This window comes from Myotis lucifugus, unplaced genomic scaffold (genome assembly GCF_000147115.1).
Source record: "Myotis lucifugus unplaced genomic scaffold, Myoluc2.0 scaffold_279, whole genome shotgun sequence".
Lineage (NCBI taxonomy): Eukaryota > Metazoa > Chordata > Mammalia > Chiroptera > Vespertilionidae > Myotis > Myotis lucifugus.
The window spans coordinates 1,883,314-1,904,197 of NW_005871327.1; the positions used below are offsets into that span (position 1 = coordinate 1,883,314).

The 20,884-nt window shown below is 42.5% G+C and overlaps 2 protein-coding genes across 2 annotated transcripts in view; both read left to right on the forward strand.

Annotated features, from left to right (window-relative positions):
- Positions 1-885, forward strand: part of GJA8 (gap junction protein alpha 8) — a 1,384-nt gene extending 499 nt beyond the window's left edge. Inside the window, exon 2 of the mRNA XM_023763271.1 lies at positions 1-885. This exon is cut by the window's left edge and continues 55 nt beyond it. Coding sequence (XP_023619039.1) covers positions 1-885 — 885 coding nt within the window.
- A 9,691-nt stretch (positions 886-10,576) lies between these two features.
- Positions 10,577-20,884, forward strand: part of LOC102430041 (Golgi pH regulator) — a 22,436-nt gene continuing 12,128 nt past the window's right edge. The window contains exon 1 of the mRNA XM_006099626.3: positions 10,577-10,743. Coding sequence (XP_006099688.1) covers positions 10,702-10,743 — 42 coding nt within the window. The 5' untranslated portion in view covers positions 10,577-10,701. The remainder of the gene's footprint in view (positions 10,744-20,884) is intronic.

Here is a 20,884-nt window from a genome sequence, read left to right on the forward strand (position 1 = left end):
CGGCTGGAGGGCCCCCTGCTGCGCACCTACGTGGGCCACATCGCCTGCAAGAGCCTGTTGGAGGCGGGCTTCGTGGCGGGCCACTACCTGCTGTACGGGTTCCGCATCCCGCCCCTCTACCGCTGCAGCCGCTGGCCCTGCCCCAACGTGGTGGACTGCTTCGTGTCGCGGCCCACGGAGAAGACCATCTTCATCCTGTTCATGCTGTGCGTGGCCGCCGTGTCCCTCCTGCTCAACCTCCTGGAGATGAGCCACCTGGGCCTGAAGCGGGTGCGCTCCGCCTTCCGGGGGCGCGTGGAGCCGCCGCCGCCGCCGGGGGAGGGCCCCGAGACGCCCCTGCGCTCCATCGCCGTGGCCTCCGTGCAGAAAGCCCAGGGCTACCAGCTCCTCGAGGAAGAGAAGATCGTGTCGCACTACTTCCCGCTGGCCGAGGCCGGCCTGGGGGAGGCCAGCCCGCGGTCCGCCCAGCCCTTCCGCCGGCTGGAGGAGAGGAGGGGCGCGGGGCTCCCGGGGGGCCTGGGCGGGGCTGACCCGGAGGCGCTGCCGTCCTACGCGCAGGTGGGAGCCCCGGGGTGTGAGCTGGGCGAGCAACCGGGGGAGGAAGGGGCGGACCCCGAGCGGGTAGCGGTGGCGGAGAGGCTGGATGCGGAGAGAGTGAGCACAGAAGGGCGGGAGACCCCGGCGGTGGAGGGGGAGGGCGAGGCCTCCCAGGTGGGGAAGGAGGGGGAGGAAGGAGAGCTACCGGCTGAGAAGGTGGCGAAGCAAAGGCTGCCGGCCGAGAAGGCACCTTCCCCGGGTGCAGAGCTGGCTGGGGATGACACCAGGCCCCTGAGCAGGTTGAGCAAAGCCAGCAGCCGGGCCAGGTCCGATGATCTGACCGTATGAGGTGGTGCCAAAGGAAGAAAGAGAACACGGGAGCTGACCTAGGGGGCCAGGCGAAAGGAAAAATGCCCACAGGAGCTGAGTCTCTGCCCCTCCCCTCGCACCCATGCCTGGTCGCACAGTGCAGGCTGCACAATCAGTGAACTGTCTTTCCCGTATGTTGTAAGGGCTACCAAGACAAAGCCATCACTCTCCTCTGGCTGTCCTGCCCTCTACCCCAGCGGCTGCGGGACTCTGCATCAGTCCCCATTTCTCCATAGAAATCCTTCTGATCAGACTTGCGATTGCCTCCTACCTTTGTACTAGCGTTGCCTCAAGCTCACGAAGTCGACTTTGTCACCCAGCCCTTCCCCAGCAGCGACCATGTGGCCCTGTATCAGGAGTTCCAAAGGCAACCTCTAGGGCAGTGGTTCTCAACCTTCCTAATACCGCGACCCTTTAATACAGTTCCTCATGTTGTGGTGACGCCCAACCATAAAATTATTTTCGTTGCTACTTCATAACTAATGTTGCTACTGTTATGAATCGTAATGTAAATATCTGATCTGCAGGATGTATTTTCATTGTTACAAATTGAACATCATTAAAGCATGGTGATTAATCACAAAAACAATATGTAATTATATATGTGTTTTCCAATGGTCTTAGGCAACCCCTGTGAAAGGGTCGTTTGACCCCCAAAGGGTCGCGACCCACAGGTTGAGAACCGCTGCTCTAGAGGATGCAGTTGGTGAGGTGGGCCTGTTCGCATGCCCTGGAAGCGCTGGGACTGTGAACACTGGAGAGCAAAGGGCAGCTGCCGCTCCCAGGCGGTGGCTTCCAGGCGGTGGCTACCAGGCCGTCTGATTTTTCAAGAGAAGCCAGAAACGCAAACATTTAAGTGAAATTTCCAGTATTTTTAATGTTGCCCACTAAGTTTTAAATATGCCCATGTGGATCAGACAAATCGTGTGTACGCCAAACTGTGGGGCACCAATCCGCAAGGTCAGCACACTAGTACACGAGTGAGCCCCGCTTTCCTGTGCTATTGGTCATATTTTTTTTTTATGGTTTCAACTTGTTTCTGTGGCTTCTGAACCCCTTTGCATCATTTTTGAGTGTTCAGTTGAAATCATCAGTCTAAGATCCCAGCCCTCAGGGGTCAGTGGTTGAGTGTCAACCAATGAACCAGGAGGTCACAGTTCGATTCCCGGTCAGGGCACAAGCCCTGGTTGCGGGCTCGATCCCCAGTATGGAGTGTGCAGGAGGCGGCCCATCAGTGATTCTCTCTCATCATTGATGTTTCTATCTCTCCCTCTCCTGTCCTCTCTGAAATCAATAAAAAATATATTTTAAAAAAGGAAAGAAAAGAAATCATCAGTCCAAGAGATGCCCAGAGTTCTGTGTCCTTTCATTTGAGTCACTGTAGCCCCTGGGTTCTGACACAATGATATCCCTCATATTGTTGGGAATTCTGTTCAGAGTACCATCAGACAAAGCAAGCAACACCCAAAACCTTCTCCCTGTGAACTGCAAAGGCTTTCAGGCCTGGTGGTAACTTTCTTCCCGGAAGCAAAGAAGGCCCCTTTCTTTCCTTTCCTCTTCCAACCTCAGTGCCCAGCCCAGCTTGGAGCCAGAGGATGCCTGCCCACAGACCGGCCTTAAGGAGGGTCAGCCCCCGGCACCAATTGGCCCATCAAAGTGGCACTAGGGAGAGTCTCTTACAAAGTGTGAGTCTGAACAGCCAGGGCCCCAGAATTCAGTCCCAGGCCAGGTTTCATCCTGGAAGGGATGTAGAGACCGACGGGAACAAGAGGGTTCTCTAAGGTCTCCTGTCCTTCATCCCCACAAACAATAACCCTCAAGCATAGGGTCCAGTCAGGGAAAAGCCTCGGGTACACGTACATATTTCACACAGGGAGCCATTGTACCAGAGCCAATCCATGCTCAGGGCAGAGGGAGCAAGTCAGTGGTCACCAAGATGGCTCATCTAAACCAAAGTGATGCTTCAGGCAGTAGGAGGCTAAGGTAGGCGGGTAGAAACCAAGTTGACGTGGCGGGGATCTAGACAGGACACCAGCAGGGGACCCCCATAAAGGTACCTAGAAAAGCTGCCTTCCTTCTGTCTTCCCCACAATCAGCACCGTCCTAAGTCCCTTGTGCTGCCCTCTGGTCGCCACTGGTTTCCTTTTAAGATGTTCCTTCCAGAGTGAAGCCTCCCCCGAAACTGTTCCTCCCCCAGGGCCATATGCCCATTTCTTGGTGCCCTTTCCAAAGCAGAGGGGTCTAGAGATTAAGTTCATTCTAATATAAAAAAAACTATACTTTCCCGGTTCATCCAAAGTGATCAACTTTCAATGAAAGAATGTCTCAGGCAATGCACAGAACAGGGATGTTTATCGCACAGACGTGACCTTCTGGCTACTGCTTGAATCTTCCCCTTGCAACCAACACTATCCCATACCTTCTTCTGTCTGGTGAGAGAAGTAGCCAACTCCCAGGCATCATTGATCCCCAATGGCTACACTATTGCCCCTACTGTTCTGCTCTTGAAGACCAATTTTAGGAAAACATCAAGTCAGAGCCTGAGAACAGCTTGATTCTTACCAGGAGGAAGCGGAACGTGTCTATCTCAACTAGGACCTAATCCAAAAGAGAAAACACTGCTCCAAGTGGAAGCTGCTGGTGCTGTGTAGAAGCAGTTGTAGAGGTGACAGTGGCTGGTCTCCTCTCTGATGGACGACACGTGTGTGGGTGAGTGCATTTCCTGGGATGAAGCAGCATCCTGCTTCCCTCTCTCTACCCACCCTGCCACCAGGGAAGTTGACGTTTCCCCTCTTTTGGAAGAAACAGACACAGGCATCAAGGGACCAGGATTCTTTTTTTCCCATTTCTGCCCTGTAGGAGCTGTGTTATTATCATCCCTTAACCTCTCTGCACCTCAGTTTTCTGTCTGTGAACTAGAGATAGCATTTGGCTGCCGAGCCTGGAGCCTGCTGAGTGGGGCCACTTCCTGGGAGGTCCCTCCCACGGCAGGGAGACTGGGCAGAGGGGCAGGTGGATGCTTTCCATCTGACCCTCCCATCTGCCTGCAGTTACCCGGTGAGAGTTTTCCGTGTGGAATAGACACGCCGGAGATCAGTTCTCCCAGAGGAGACTCAAGACAGAATCTTAACACCACATGTTTAGTAGGAACCTGAGACTCTTTGACCTTGAGAGATGTCTGGGGACAGATTGGCAATGACTTTCATCCTCTGAAAAATGTCCCTTCGTGCCCCATCTTAAGCTGCCAGCTTCCATTCCCAGACAGTTCTGTGTCCATGGAGGCCCTGCTCTCTTTACACAGCTGGGTCTCTCCGTATCTCCCTCTGAGGCAAGTAATTCTGACTGACTCTGGATTATAACCCACCGGGCTCCATTAGCTCCAGCTTTAAGTCCTACTCCTTGTCCTTCCCTTGTTATAATAACTTTTTAGGGCACATGGACCTACCAATAAAAAGTATTGGACAGCAAGACATACAAGTGCCTCTCCCTCCAGAGGAAAGGGGCTACTAATAGCAGTTACCACACCCCCTTCAGGGGAGATCTGTGACCAGGAGGGACAGAGCTACTCAAAGTGCAGTTAGAAAGTTGCAGGCCTGGCTCTGTAACCCCCATGCCTAGCTTTGGGGGCATTATAAAAAGGCCTATCTGCTTTCACCATGACTTTGTCACTTGCCACACAGGTGAAGCATCCAACTCAGCATTAAACATATATTCCTAAAGGTCGATGAGCCCTGGGGATCGGATTTTCCCATAAAGAGCGATGAAGTTCAGCCCGGCCGGTGTCACTCAGTGGTTGAGTGTTGACCTATGAACAGTTTTTCTAATTCATCCAAGTTTTCCAGTTGCATTTTTCTATCTTTTTCATTTGCTACAGTTATCTCTACACTGGCCAGATCTCTAGATGGAATACAGAATGAGTCACCTCCAGAATTGAGTTAGACCAGTGGTCGGCAAACCTCGGCTTGCGAGCCACATGCGGCTCTTTGACCCCTTGAGTGTGGCTCTTCCACAAAATACCCCCGTGCGGGCGCGCACGGACAGTGTGATTGAAACTTCGTGGCCCATGCGCAGAAGTCGGTTTTCGGCCTGGGCGAGTCTATTTTGAAGAAGTGGCGTTAGAAGAAGTGGGGGGTGTTGGTCGGGCGGGCGACGGGAGACGAGGTGCAGGCGGGCCACGGGATACACAGTGCGGGGGAGGTACATTGTTTTGAGGTACTTCGCTGAGGTCGACCCCTTCCAACTCTCCCATCCACACTCGTCTCTCTGAAACAAGCATACAAGACGAGTGTGGATGGGAGAGTTGGAAGGGGTCAACCTCAGCGAACGGACCTCAATCAGATTGAGGACGTTTTTAGCAAAGGCCAGCTTAGGAGTACCCTAATTAAGTTAATAACAATGTACCTACCTATATAGCTTAAGTTTAAAAAATTTTGGCCCTCAAAAGAAATTTCAATCGTTGTACTGTTGACATTTGGCTCTGTTGACTAACGAGTTTGCCGACCACTGAGTTAGACTAATAAAACTAACAGAAAATAGATGAGATCAAATAAATGTAGGTGAGCTGAACCAACAGAATATGATGTAACAACAACAACAACAAATCCTCAGTCACATCTTTAAAGCAGACATAATGGCCAATTACAACAAATATGGGCATCTCTAATAGCTCCTAGATCAGAACCTCACCTCTGGAACAACTCTGTATCTTTCTTGAATTACAAACTAGTTGTCTTCCCTTTAATTTTTTTTTTTTTTAAGAAAGAACTCATGGACATGGACAACACTGTGGTGATTGCCAGGGGAAGGGGGTCGAAGAGGGTAACGGGGAGACAAATGGTGATGGATGAAGACTTGACTGGGGTGGGGAACCCACAATACAGTGTACAGGTGATGTGTTGTGGAATTGTGTAACTGAAACCTGTATAATTTTGTTAACCAGTGTCACCCCAACAAATTCGATAAAAAATAAAATAAATATTTTAGGGATTTAGGGATTTATCAAAGACCCTTCTTGACTTTAAAAAAATCCTGTTGACTTAATTACTGTATCTAGTTAGGTCCCACACATATAGTGGGACAGATGAGTAACAGACACGGAAAACAACAACAAAGAGGTTGCTGACAGCCGGAGTCTGTGAAAGGCTTCAGAGAAGAAAACAACCAGTGGACATCAAAGTAAACGAATAGTGTCATTTCGAAAGATATTTACTTTAGAAAAAAAAAGTTTAAAATCTGTTTTGTGCTCTCAAAATTTTTAAAGAAAACATGAACTCTATAAAACAGGAGATGAAACACACGATAATGAGATGATAAACTGAGTTGGAAAAGGAGCTGGCAGAGTTAAGAATTCAAAGAAATTCACCATGGACCAGGAAAAAAATCTAGCTAAGCTTTTATTGGCAAGTGTAAAGGCATTATTCTACCATTTTCAAAATATAAGAAAACAACCCTTGCCGTGGTTTGTGTGCTGCTAATGGACAGTTATGCTCTCACATTCTTGCCTAGTTGTGAACAGAGTAGGATCATATCCTGTCAGTAGGAGGTGAGGATTCCTGTCAAGAGAACGGCTATTCTGATGTCAAATCCTGAAAAAGAGAAAGATTCTAAATGAGAAAAAGAAAAAAAGGACTTGGAATGCAAGCCTTAAATAGGACGATGAGGGAATTAATTTCTTTCTCTGTCTGAAGCTCATTCTCTTGAGCCTGGAATCTCAAGTCCCAATGCGCTCAATATGTTTCCAAAAGATAAGGGAACAATAGTATCTGCCATATGGAAGCAGGTTAGGGACGGAGTTAGGGAGTTCATGAGTTAGTCGTAGAATAGTACCTAGCACATAGTAAACACTTGGTAAGTATTGGCTATCATCACCAGCACATATTATTCTGTGTGATGTAATTACTATCCTTCAGCACAGCATCATTACTAAGGCACCTTAGACTCAGCTGGGATTCAGAGATTTAAGGGGAGGCTGTGCACTTGGTCTGAAAGGCTGGGGGGGGGGGAGAGATTTCCCTCCCTCTCAGAGGCCACTGTTGGTGGGGGGGTGGGGGGGGAGGATTAGTCCTAGTTCTAAGGAAAAGGGAAGCAAGGTAAGGACAAGAAACCCAAACCTCACGGCTCTCCATTACAGCCATCCCTCCCAATGTGGAGTTAGGAAGGGTGTTTATTAAGTTACCCTCAAAGGAAGAAAATATCAGGCTGGCTTCATATTTTTCCATAACATATTACATTTCAGAAAACACTAGAACATCTGTAGACTACTGAGGATTAAATGTTTAAGTCAAGAACTCCACAGTAAGCCATATTTCATTCATAAGTGAAGGAAATTTGAAAGGCATTCTCAATTATGCAACAATCAACATACCCGCAAAACCTTCTTTAAAGAAAAATGTATTTAACCAAAGGAGAAATAATTTTAAAAAATAATTTAAGCCCGGCCAGTGTGGGCTCAGTGGTTGATCATCGACCCATGAACCAAGAGGTCACTGGTTCAATTCCCAGACAGGGCACATGCCCTGGTTGCAGTTGTGGGCTCGATCCCCAGTAGGGGGCATGTAGGAGGTAGCTGATCAATGATGTTTCTCTCATAGATGTTTCTATCTATTCCTCTCCTTTCCTCTTCCTCTAAAAATTAATAAAAACATTTTTTTAAAAAATAAGCATATCCACATACCTAAGCATTAGATTGAGATCCTATTTAAAAAAACAAAACAGAATTCAAAAAGGTAAAATATGAAAAAGGCTGGTGATGAATACTGAAGATATTAAGTATAAAATCAATCAAACAAAACTATAGTATGTATAGTTACCAACAGAATACAAGTGTCATAAATAATTCTTAACACATTGTAATTTTTTAAAATTGAGGTTTAAAACTCCAGATTATACTAACATAAACTTGGGAACTGTGTGAGGTGGAGGGAGTCAGGGAGGAGAAATATGAGAACGTAGAAGGCTCCAATATTCTTAATGTACAAAGATATTATTTTAGTCTCTATGTTAATACTTAGAAAAACTGCAAGTGTTATTTTAAAACAAAGTACTAAGGGGAAAAAGTAAGAAATATACAGTCAATATAGAAACATACAGTCAATATAGAAAACCAGATATACAAAATAAGAGGGAAGAGTCATTAAACCAAACCAAAATATTTAATTTTAACATGCAACAAAGACATAATATGAATCATTTTGTACTGAAAAAGTAGGCATTGGACCATATGTAGCCCTCAGAAATATAAGGAGATATGAAAAGAAAAACAGTAGTAGTGAGAGTCTTTAATAAGCCTCCTTCAGTTCTTGACAAATAAATAGAATACAAAAACATAGAGGACCTGAATACAATTTGTAAGTCTGATTTAATGGATATGTAATGGAGTATTAAATTAATATTTCCTATATCATAGACACAATGGCTGCCCCTTGCCCAGAGAAGTTTGAAGACTTGGATAAGTGTTTTTTGTGAACTAAATTTTTCACCACAATATTATTTTATTATAACAACCAAGCAAACAGAAAAAGCAGACTAGTGAAATAAATCATGGTAATCATATGATGGCTGTCACTGAGTCAATAAAAATCTTCAGCATGAGAAAATGCTCATGATATATTTCTAAGTATATGGCAAAATATGTTGCGCATTGGACCCATTTTGGGGAAAATGAAAAAGTATGTGTGCCTGGGTATGAGTGCGGAACTGAGTAATCAAGAATAAGAATGAATATCCCAGATTTTAAAAATACGCCAGAAAAGCCAGCCAGCATGGCTCAGTTGTTGAGCATCGATCTATGAACCAGGAGGTCAGGGTTTGATTCCCAGTCAGGGCACATGTCCAAGTTCGGGTTTGACCCCCAGTGTGGGCGTGCAGGAGGCAGCAGATCAACGATTCTCTCTCATCATTGATGATTCTCTCTCTCCCTCTTCCTTCCTCCTTGAAATCAATAATAAAAAAATACATCTTTTAAAAATACACCAGTATTGGGCTCCTTTGTGACCATCTTTCCGTAGCCATGGTGGTAAATCACACTTAGTGATAAAGGTGGGGGCTTCTCTAAAATGAGGGAAAGTTCTCACTGGTAGCATCCTGAGCAGAGATTAGTCCTGGAGCAAGAAGTGGTGGGGAGGCAGGGAGAGGTTTGGGCCCCGCCCAGGCCTAGAGGGCAGGACACCCAAAGGTAAGTGTTGAGAAGTGCAGGAAGTTCTTATGGAAGGGCACGCACATCTTTTACTTTTATGTATGACTTTCAATTTATATATTCAATTTTAAATTTTCTATTATTCTTCCCTTTTGTTCACAAATTATATGGATCAAATTAATTCTGTAGAAGAATCATATTAGTAAGGAATCCTCTGAGTTTTAATAAATGGGGAAAAAGTTTAATGTTATATATTTTAAATATGCCTCTAAGTCTTTCCAACTTTAGGAGGTATAAAATCACCGGTCTTTTTATTTCCTTTTAAAAAATTCTTTATTGTTGGAAGTATTACATATGTCTCCTTTTATCAGTCTTTTTGTTTCAATGTGAATAATTGGCAACCACCAATTTTAAATATACATTTAAACTGATTAATAATAAAGGAAAACTCTGAAGGGAAATTCATAATAGTAATAATGGGTAAAATTATTGCATACTTACTAGAAAGCACTTAGTTTTCTTAAAGTTTTAAGTATACTACTTATTTATTCCTCGTAATAACTTTATGAAATAAGCTACTATTACTTATCCCTCTTTTTAAGATGAGGAAAATAAGGTGCAGAGAGTGAAGTTGCTTGCACAGGGATACATAACTATTTAAAGCTTCCTTCCTCAAGAATCGGCGGTAAGAACAGCCAAGCACTTGATTCAGAGTGAACTCTAGCTTTGCTGAACCAATCAAGGTCCAGGACAGGACATCCTAAGTGCCTACCAGGTGAGCACCAAGGTCGGCAGATCCAAAATGAGGCTGTAGCCTGGCTAGCGTGGCTCAGTAGTTGAGCTTCAACCTATGAGCCGGTAGGTCACGGTTCGATTCCCAGTCAGGGCGCATGAGAGATCTTCAAAGAGTAATATTTCGTTTGTGCATTAACACATCATTCCTTTTCATCCGTGGTACAAAGAATGCAGCACTGCAGGTGCGGTCTGATGGGTACCTAGTACCGACATTATCACTCCCTTGCTGGAGATGGAGGGCTTTGTTGTTATCACATCAGAAATATACTTGGTTAGCTAGATTTGCTAAAAATCCCACCTGCCTTTCCACTCTTCCCTTATTTGTGCCATTGTTTGTGGAGCCAAGTGTAAGTTGTAACATTTAGAACACAATGCCTGGTTTATGGTCTCATTATAATAATCATTATTAACTTCATCTTATTAGCTATGACCACTCTGGCCATTACAAAAAGGAATTACCACTTAAAATAAGATGTTAGGTCAGGCCCCACCTCCTTCAGCCTCAGAAATGAAATACTACCTTGCATTACCTCGGCTTCTGGATTTTCAAACCACAGCGTCTTATCTCCCCTAGCCATTCAGCCAGGCTACCTCCAATTAAGCCCCGCCTCCAGAACGGTGTCTGCCTGGCCCCGCCCCCGTCCCCTAGGCAACCCGCGCCCGTCCCGCCCACTCCTGGACGGAGAAGCAGTCGGTGTCGTCGCTGATTGGCTGGATCGGGCGCAGCTTGATGGCGTCAGACTGAGAGGCCTCAGTCCCTGCCGACGCCCGGGGCGAAGGCCACAGAGGTAAGGGGCTGGGCAGCCCGAGCTGCTGCGGTCGCGGGGAGCGGGCAATGGAGGCACGCGCTCTCCCCGCACATCACCATGAGTTTCCTAATAGACTCCAGCATCATGATTACCTCCCAGGTGAGCCCCGCCTCCTGCCCGGGCCCCCGGCCTCACTTTTCCGACCACAGAGTCGTCTCCTTGCGGCTCAGCGGTGCGGGCTGGCCGGTGTCTCGCCGCCTGCGCCGCCTCGACCGTGCGCGGAGCTCGGGGAGGGCTGGGGGTTTGCTGCGTCCGGCTGTCCGCCCTTGTCGGGAGGCGGCCTGCGGCAGTCGCACCCCACCCAGCCTCCAGCCACTCTCCCTACCCCCCACTTTCCTGTCCGGTTTTGGGGTGGCCTCAGAGAGAAGGGAGCGGTCCCCGAAACTCCCGACTGCGCCCCTGACCCATGAATCCGGGAAGGTGTGGTTGGTTCCGGCGCCCTGCGCGGCGGGCCAATCGGAGCCGGCTCCTGGGGACACGTGGGCGCTGCTGGTTCGTTGTCAAACGCTGGATCCCAGTGTGGACGCTATCACTGGAGAGATCCCCAAAGTGCTAGGTTCTTTGGACGAGAACACAGCATCCATCCTCTCTTGGCTGCCCGCGCTGTTCGGGTCCTGCCGAGTTCATAGCTGGATCCCCCTCAGGTGCAAGCACGCAGTAAACATTTGTTGGCCAATATTTGGAGAAGCTCGCACATCCTCCCCTCCCTCGTTTTCCAGTAATTTAAACTACCTTTTATTTTTTTATACTTCTCTTGGATTTATTGGGGTGACTTTGGTTAATAAAATTATATACGTTCCAGGTGTGCAATTCTATAATATATCATCTGTATACTGTATTGTGTATTCATCACCCTAAGTCAGGCCTCTCCATCACCATTTCTTCCCCCTGTACCTCCTTCTCCCTTACCCCACCCCACTTTCCCTCTGGTAATCACTATACTGTTGTCTGTGTCTATGAGGGTTTTCTGGTTTGTTTGTTTCGTTGGTTGTGTGTGTGTGTGTGTGTGTTTTGCTTAATTCCTTCACTTTTTTCACCCAGGCCCACGAACCCCTTCCCTCTGACAGCTGTTAGCCTGTTTGTTCTCTATGAGTTTTTTCTATTTTGCTTGTTAGTATTATTTTGTTCATTCGATTCCACATATGAGTGAGATCATATGGCACCTGCCTTTCTCTGACTGGCTTATTTCGCTTAGCACGGTGCTGTATAGGTCCCTCCCAGGGGTCCTCAAACTTTTTAAACAGGGGGCCAGTTCACTGGCCCTTAGACCGTTGGAGGGCCAGACTATAGTTTAAAAAAAAAAAAACTATGAACAAATTCCTATGCACACTGCACATATCTTACTTTGAAGTAAAAAAACAAAACGGGAACAAATACAATATTTGTATTTGCATGTGGCCCGCGGGCCGTAGTTTGAGGACCCCTGCTCCATGCTGTTGCAGAAGGTACTATTCCATGGTGTAGATGTGTCACAGCTGTTTGTTATCCACTCATCTACTGATGGACACTCAGGCTGCTTCCAAATCTTGGCTGTTGTAAATGACGCTGCAATGAACATAGGGCTGCATATATTCTTTTGAGTTAATGTTTCAGGCTTCTTCAGATAAATTCCCAGAAGTGGAATCATGAGGCAGTTTCATTTTTAATTTTTTGAGGTGAACTCCATACCGCTTTCCACAGTGGCTGCACCAGTCAGCCTTCCCACCCACAGTGCAGGGGGGTTTTCTCTGAATCCTCCCAGCACTTGTTGTTTGTGGGTTTATTGAGGATAGCCATTCTGACAGGTGTGAGTGATAGCTCATTGTGGTTTTAATGTTCATTTCTCTGATGACTAGTGGTGTTGAGTATCTTTTTATATGTGTGTCGGCCATCTGTATATCCTCTTTGGAGAAATGTCAATTCAGCTCCTTTGCCCATTTTTTGATTGCATTGTTTGTTTTTGGTGTTGAGTTTTATAAGTTCCTCATAAATTTTGGATATTAACCCCTTATCAGATGTATCATAGGTAAATATATTCTTCCTCTCAATGGGTTGTCTTTTCATTTTGTTGATGGTTTTCTCTGCTGTGCAAAAACTTTAATGGATGTAGTCCTATTTGTTTATTTTTTCTTTTGTTTCCTTTGCCCCAGGCAATGTATCAAAAAAAATGTTGCTATCAGAAATGTCTGAGATCTTACTGCCTCTGTTTTCTTCTAGGATTTTTATGGCTTCAAGTCTTACATTGTAGTTTTTTATCCATATTGAATTTATTCTTGTGTATGGTTTAAGATGGGGTCTAGTTTCATTTTTTTGCACATATCTGTTCAATTTTCCCAACACCATTTATTGAACAGACTGTCTTTACCCCATTGTATGTTCTTGCCTCTGTTCTGTTCCATTGATCTATATGTCTGTTCTTAGGCCAGTATCGTGCTATTTTGATTACTGTGGCCTTGTAGTATAGTTTGATATCAGGTCATAGAATTCCTCCAAATTTGTTCTTTCTCAAGATTGCTGTGGTTATTCAGGGTCTTTTGTGGTTCCATATACATTTTTGGAATATTTTTTCTAGTTTTGTGAAATACACCATTGGTATTTTCATAGGCATTGCATTGAATCTATAGGTTGCTTTGGGTAGTATGGACATTTTAATGATGTTAATTCTTCCTATCCATGAGCAAGATATATGCTTCCAATTATTTGTATCTTCTTCAGTTTCTTTCTACAATGTCTTATAATTTTCTGAGTACAAGTCTTTTACAGCCTAGGTTAAATTTATTCTTAGGTCTTTTGTTTGTTTGTTCTAATCCTCACCCAGGGATATGTTTTCCTTGATTTTAAGAGAGAGGGGAACATCAATGTGAAATAGAAGCATCCAACAGCACAACCTAGGTATGTGCCCTGACCAGGAATCGAACCCACAGCCTTTTGGTGTATGGGATGGCAATCCAACAAGCTAAGCCACCAAGCCAGGGCTTTTATTTTATTTTATTTTATTTTATTGATGTAATTATAAATAGGATCGTTTATTTCATTTGCCTTTCTGATAGTTCATTGTTGATGTATAAAAATGCAACTGATTTCTGGGTATTTATTTTGTACCCTGCTATTATACTGAATTCATCTATAAGTTCTGGTAGTTTATTTGGTGGAATCGTCAGGGTTCCCTACATATAGTATTGTGTCATCTGCAAATAATGACAGTTTTACTTCTTCCTTTCTCTTTGGATGGCTTTTATTTCTTCCTCTTGTCTGATTGCAGTGGCTAGGACTTCCAATACTTATGTTGAATAAGAGTGAAGAAAGTGAACATTTCTGTCTTGTTCCTGATCTTAAGGGAATGCTTGTAGTTTTTGCCCATTAAATATGATGTTGGCTGTAGGTTTGTCATATATGTTCCCTCTATTCCCACTTTGCTGAGAGTTTTTGTTATAAATGGGTGCTGGATTTTATCAAATGCTTTTTCTGCATCTATTGATATGATCATGTGGTTTTTACCTTTCATTTTGTCTATGTGATGTTTTACATTTATTGATTTGCAGATATTGTACCAACCTTGCATCCCCCAAATAAATTCCACTTGATAAGGGTGTATGATCTTTTTAATATATTGCTGGATCTGGTTTGTTAACATTTTGTTGAGGATTTCAACATCTGTGTTCATCGGGATATTGGCTTATAATTTTTTTTTTTTGTAGTATCTTTATCTGGTTTGGAATTAGGATAATGCTTGTCTTGTAAACTGAGCTTGGGAGTCTTCCCTTTTCTTGAATGTTTTTGAATAGTTTGAGAAGAATAACGTGTTAGTGCTTCTCTGAACATTTGGTTAAATTCACCTGTGAAGCCATTTGGTCCAGGGCTTTTGTCTGTGGGAAATTTTCTAATTACTGCTATAATTACACTAGTTGTAAATTGTCTGTCTACATTCTCTGATTCTTCCTGACTCAGTTTTAGAACATTGTATGTTTCAAGGAATTTGTCTGTTTCATCCAGATTGTCCAATTTATTAGCATACAGTTGTTTATAATATTTTCTTTTATTGTTGACTGTATTACAGATGCCCCCCGTTTCCCCTCCTTTTCCCTCATCCTCCTATCCCCAACACGAACCCAGGCCTTCATCACACTATTGTCTGTGTCCATTGGCTATGCATATACAGTACAGTGGGGCCTTGACTTACGAGTGTCCCGACTAACGAGTTTTTTGAGATACCAGCTGTCTCTCGGCCGATTTTTTGCATTGAGTTGATAGAGTAATTTGAGTTAACGAGCTCCTTAACGAGCTCGGTCCCTGAACGAATTAAACTCGTAAGTCAAGGCCCCACTGTATACACATATGTTATTTGGTTAATCTCTTCCAGTCTGCCCCACCCCCGTCCATTCGGAGACCTGTCACTCTGTTCCATGCATCCATGTCTCTGCACTATTTTGTTCACAGGTTTATTTTGTTCAATAGATTCCAATATAAGTGAGATCATGTCATATTTGTCTTCCTCTGGCTGGCTTATTCCGCTTAGCATAATAATCTCCAGCTCCATTTATGCAGCCTCAAGGATAAAAGAGCCTTCTTTTTCGTGGGCACATAATATTCCATTGTGTAAATGTACCACAGCTTTTTTTATCCACTCATCTGCCGATGGGCACTTGGGCTGTTTCCAGATCTTAGCTATCGTAAATAGCACTGCTCTGAACATAGGGGTGCATATATTCTTTCTGATGGGTGTTTCAGGATTTTAGGATATACTGTATTCCCAGAAGTGGGATCGCTGGGTCAAACGACAGTTCCATTTTTAATTTTTTGAGGAAACTCTACACTGTTTTCCATGGTGGCTGCACCAGTCTGCATTCCCATCAGCAGTGCACTAGGGTTCCTTTTTCTCCACATCCGCTCCAGCACTTGTTTATTATTTACGGATGGTGGCCATTCTGGCAGGTGTGAGGTGATACCTCACTATAGTTTTAAGTTGCATCTCTCTGATGATTACTGAGGTTGAGCATTTTTTATATGTCTGTTGGCCGTCTGTATGTCCTCTTTGGAGAAGTGTCTATTCAAGTTCATTTTTTAATTCGATTATTTGTCTTCCTGGTGTTGAGTGGTATGAATTCTTTATATATTTTGGTTATTAACACCTTACCAAATGTATCATTGACAAATATATTCTCCTCTATAGTATTTTTCTTTTTCATTTTGTTGATGGCTTCTTTGGCTGTGCAGAAGCTTTTACCTTGATGTAGTCCCATTGGTTTATTTTCTCCTTTGTTTCTCTTGCCCTAGGAGATATGTGGTCAAAAATCCTACACGAGATGTCTGAGATTGTCCTACCTATGTTTTCTTCTAGGATTTTTATGGTTTCGTGACTTACATTTAAGTTTTTTATCCATTTTGAGTTTATTCTTGTGTATGGTGTAAGTGGGTGGTCTAGTTTCTTATTTTTGCATATACCTGTCTAATTTTCCCAGCACCATTTATTGAAGACACTCTTTACTCCATTGTATACTCTTGCCTCTTTTGTCAAATCTTAATTGACCATAATGGTGTGGGTTGATATCTGGGGTCTCTGTTCTATTCCATTGATCTGTATACCTGTTCTTGTGCCAGTGCCAGGCTGTTTTTATCACAATGGCTTTGTAGTATACTTTAATATCTGGTATTGAGATCCCTCCAACTTTATTCTTCTTTCTCAAGATTGCTGAATCTATTCGGGGTCTTTTTAGGTTCCATGTAAATTTTTGGAATAACTGTTCTAGATCCGTGAAATAGGCCATTGGTATTTTAATAGGTATTGTGTTGAATGAATAGATTGCTTTGGGTGGTATGGACATTTTAATGATGTTAATTCTTCCTATTCATGAACACGGTTTCCATTTGTTTGTATCTTCCTCTACTCATTTTTTCAATGTCCTATAGTTTCCCTGTAGTACAGGTCTTTTACCTCCTTGGTTAAGTTTATTCCTAGGTATATTTTTTGTTGTTGTTGCAGTGGTAAATGGGATTGTCTTTTTGGCTTCCTTTTCTGAGAGTTCATTATTGGTGTATAAAAATGCCATCGAGCCCTGACCGATTTGGCTCAGTGGATAGAGCGTCGGCCTGCAGACTGAAGAGTCCCGGGTTCGATTCCAGTCAAGGGCATGTACCTTGGTTGCGGGCACATCCCCAGTGGGGGGTGTGCAGGAGGCAGCTGATCGATGTTTCTCTCTCATCGATGTTTCTAACTCTCTATCCCTCTCCCTTCCTTTCTGTAAAAAATCAATAAAAAATATTTTTAAAAATGCCATCGATTTTTTGGATGTTTATTTTGTATTCTGTTACTATGCCTAATTCATTTATTAAATCTAGTAGATTTTGGTGGAGACTTGGGGTTTTCTATGTACAATATCAATGACAGTTTTACTTCCTTCTTTCCAATTTGGATGCCTTTTATTTCTTCTTCTCTGATCACTATGGCTACGACTTCCAGTACTATGTTGAATAAGAGTGATGAAAGCGGACATCCCTATCTTGTTCCTGATCTTAAGGGAAACGCTTTTAGTTTTTGCCCATTGAGTATGATGTTTACTGTAGGTTTGTCATATATAGTCTTTATTATGTTGAGGTATGATCCCTGTATTCCCACTTTGCTGAGATTTTTGTAAATAAGTGCTGAATTTTGTCAAATGCTTTTCTACATCCATTGATATGATCATGTGATTTTTATCCTTCATTTTGTTTATGTAATGTATCACTTTTATTGATTTGTGAATATTGCACAAGCCTTGCATCCTCAGAATAAATCCCACTTGATTATGGTGTATGATCTTTTTAATGTATTGCTGGATCCCATTTGCTAATATCTTTTTGAGGAGTTTAGTATCTATGTTCATCAGGTATATTGGCCTATAATTTTCTTCCTTGTGGAGTCTTTATCTGGTTCTGGATTTAGAATATGTTGGCCTTGTAAAAAGAGCTTGGAAGTCTTCCTTCCTCTTGAATTGTTTGGAATAGTCTGAGGAGGGTAGGTGTGAGTTCTTTTTTGAACGTTTGGTAAGACTCCCCTGTGAGGCCATCCAGTCCAGGACTTTTGCTTGCTGGGTATTTTATTTTATTTTTTTTTTTGTATTACTGCTTCAATTACGTTAATTGTTATTGGTCTATTCAGATTTTATGATTCTTTCTGATTGAGTTTTGGAGTGTTTTATGTTTCTAGGAATCTGTCCATTTCACCCAAGTTGTCCAAATTTTTGGCATATAGTTGTTCACAGTATTTTCTTACAATTCTTTGTATTTCTGTGGTGTCCGTTGTTACTTCACCTCTTTCATTTCTGTTTTTATTTGGGTCCTCTTTGTTTCTTCATGAGTCTGACTAAAGGTTCGTCAATTTTATTATCTTTTCCAAGGACCAGTTCTTGGTTTCATTGATCTTTTGTATTATTATTTTAGTCTTTTTGTCATTTATTTCTGCTCTGATCTTTATTATATTCTTCCCTCTGCTTCCTCTGAGCTTCTCTTGTTGTTCTCTAATTCTTTTAGTTGTAGTGTTAGATAATTTATTGGAAATATTTCTTATTTCTTGAGTTAGACCTGTAATCCTATGAACTCCCTTCTCAGGACTGCTTTCACTGTATCCCAAAGATTTTGGATTGTTTTGTGTTCATTTTCATTGTTTCCAGGAAGTTTTTAATTTCCTCCTTTATGTCATTGCTAACCCATTCATTGTTTAGTGACATGCTATTTAGCCTCCATGTGTTTGGATGGTTTTAAGAGTTCTTATTGTAGTTGATTTCTAATTTCATACCATTGTGATCTGAGAAGATAATATGATTTCAAACTTCCTGAACTTATTTAAACTTATTTTGTGTCCTTACATGTGGTCTGTCTTTAAGAATGTTCCATGTGCACTTAAGAAGAATGTATATTCTGCTGCTTTGGGATGACATGTTCTGTAAATATCAATTAAATCTATCGGATCTAGTATGTTATTTAATATCACTGTTTCCTTGTTGGTATTTTGTCTATAAGATTTATCCAGTGATGATAATGGGGTATTAAAGTCCCCTACTATGACTGTATTGCTATCAATCTCTCCCTTAAAGATCTCTATATAAGGGCTTTTATATTGGATGCATATATGTTTACTATGGTTATATCCTCTTGTTGGATCGATCCCTTTAGTATTACGTAGTAACCTTCTTTGACTGTTGTTATAGCTTTTGTTTTAAAGTCTATTTTGTCAGATAAAGAAAAATGACAATATTTAAATAGCTCTTTTTACTCAATGTAGAAATAAAGATGTCAGTGAGGAAATTGGCATTGCATGTAGCCTCTAAGACTTTTTTTTGTCTAAAGTTTTACATATGTCTCCTTTTTCCCCAATTGACCCCCTCCATCCCCCCACTTCTAAGACTTTTAACATGGATGTAATTGATTGATAGGTTGAACCCAGAAAGTGGCTTTCTGATATTTTATGCCCTTTAATACTTTAACTTTTACACATTGCATTTCACATGCAGTATTAAATTCTTAAACCTGTTCTTACAAATGAGAAACAAAGACCCAAAGAATTCATTGCATGAAATGTTCTATATCCAAATATTTATGTGGCTACTTCATCATAATTTAGGTATCAGTAAAAATGTCACATTGTAAAGGCTTTACCTGACTCCCCAACCCCTATCAAAGTAGTCTCTATTCCAGCCACCTACTATCTCATTTCACTGCTTATTTTTATTCTTTTAAATACGTTTTTATTTATTTCAGAGAGGAAAGGAGAGGGAGAGAGAGATAGAAACATCAATGATGAGAGAGATTCATTGATCGCTGCCTCCTGCACGCCCCACACTGGGGATCAAGCCCATAACCCAGGCATGTGCCCTGACTGGGAATCAAACCGTGACCTCCTGGTTCTGAGGTCAATGCTCAACCACTGAGCCACGCCAGCTGGGCTCATTTCCCTGTTTTAATTTTTTCTTAGCATCTATCACTATTGTTTGTGTTTTTGTTAAATGTAAACTCCATGAGGTCCAGGATATTCTCTTTCTTGTTCTCTGCTGTAGTCCCTAACATCTAGATCAGTTGCTGATAGTAGAGGCCTAGTAAATATTTACTTAGTCAAAGCCCCTGTCTAGAGAGATGCGGTTACCTTAGAAACACCTGCCCCTCATTTTTCCTGATTTATATGAACTGAGAGATTTATTTGAAATGAAAATCTGAAATTATAGGTCATAAATTAATGAAGCTAGTCAGCCTCAGGTAACATCTTGGTGTAGAGATGTTCACCATGTCACAGGATAAAGTTCAAATTCTTAATATGGCTTGAGTCTTATGATGAAACCCAACTCTTAACCTCTCCCACCTTGGCTCTCACCATTTTTCACTTCACCTTACTGTAGCCCTCTACTTCCTTAACCTTCAGATTTCCAGTTTGTTCTCTTTCTGGACCTTTCACCCATACCCTCCACCTCCTTCTCCTGGCTGATTCCTTCAGATTTCAGCATGAACATCCAAGAAGCCTCTCCCAGATTTGACTACACGTCCCTATACATGTTTCCATAGTACCCTACAGACTTTCCTTGTAACATAATTACATGTTCACATTGTTTTGTCAGAGCAGTCCACCATTCTGTTCCTGGGACCTGGCACGTAGTAGACACTAATAAATATTTGTTAAGTGAATAAAATGGTAAATAAATGATCCAAGAAAGGGGTCTTTTTCAGGCAGTTCTTTAATAACCAGCTTTTTTTTTTTTTAAATCTGGAACTAATTTTCAATGTAGGAGTGATTTTGTTAATAAAAGCAACTGTTATCTAGCTCACATTTTGAGCCTTCTATGCAGACTTATCAGTTCCAAAGTCCCAAGGTCAAGACTGTACAATTTTAAAATATTAACCCTCTTTTTCAAATAAGAAGCTGGGCACCTTTTATTTGCACAACTGTTTGAAAATCCTTTTTTTCTTTCTGCTTGTTTTTTAGATTCTCTATAATTTTACCAGAATTTATATTTATCTTGGACTTAACTCTGCAGTTGCCATTATTATTATTATTATTATTAGTTGGGTAAAAGTCTTAAGCTTTTTTGTCAATGTGAAAGGCGCCCACAAAGAAATATTAAAGGTACAGATTTCTTTTTCTTTGTCTTCCATTTCCCATACTTTCATATTTATTTTCATTTATGCTTGTTTTCTTTTTCTTGTTTAAAAATCCATTTCAGGGTGCTCTTAGTGTTGTATATTATCTTTTTTATCATCTATCTTCATCATACCACTCCCAGTCCTAGATGCCTAACTC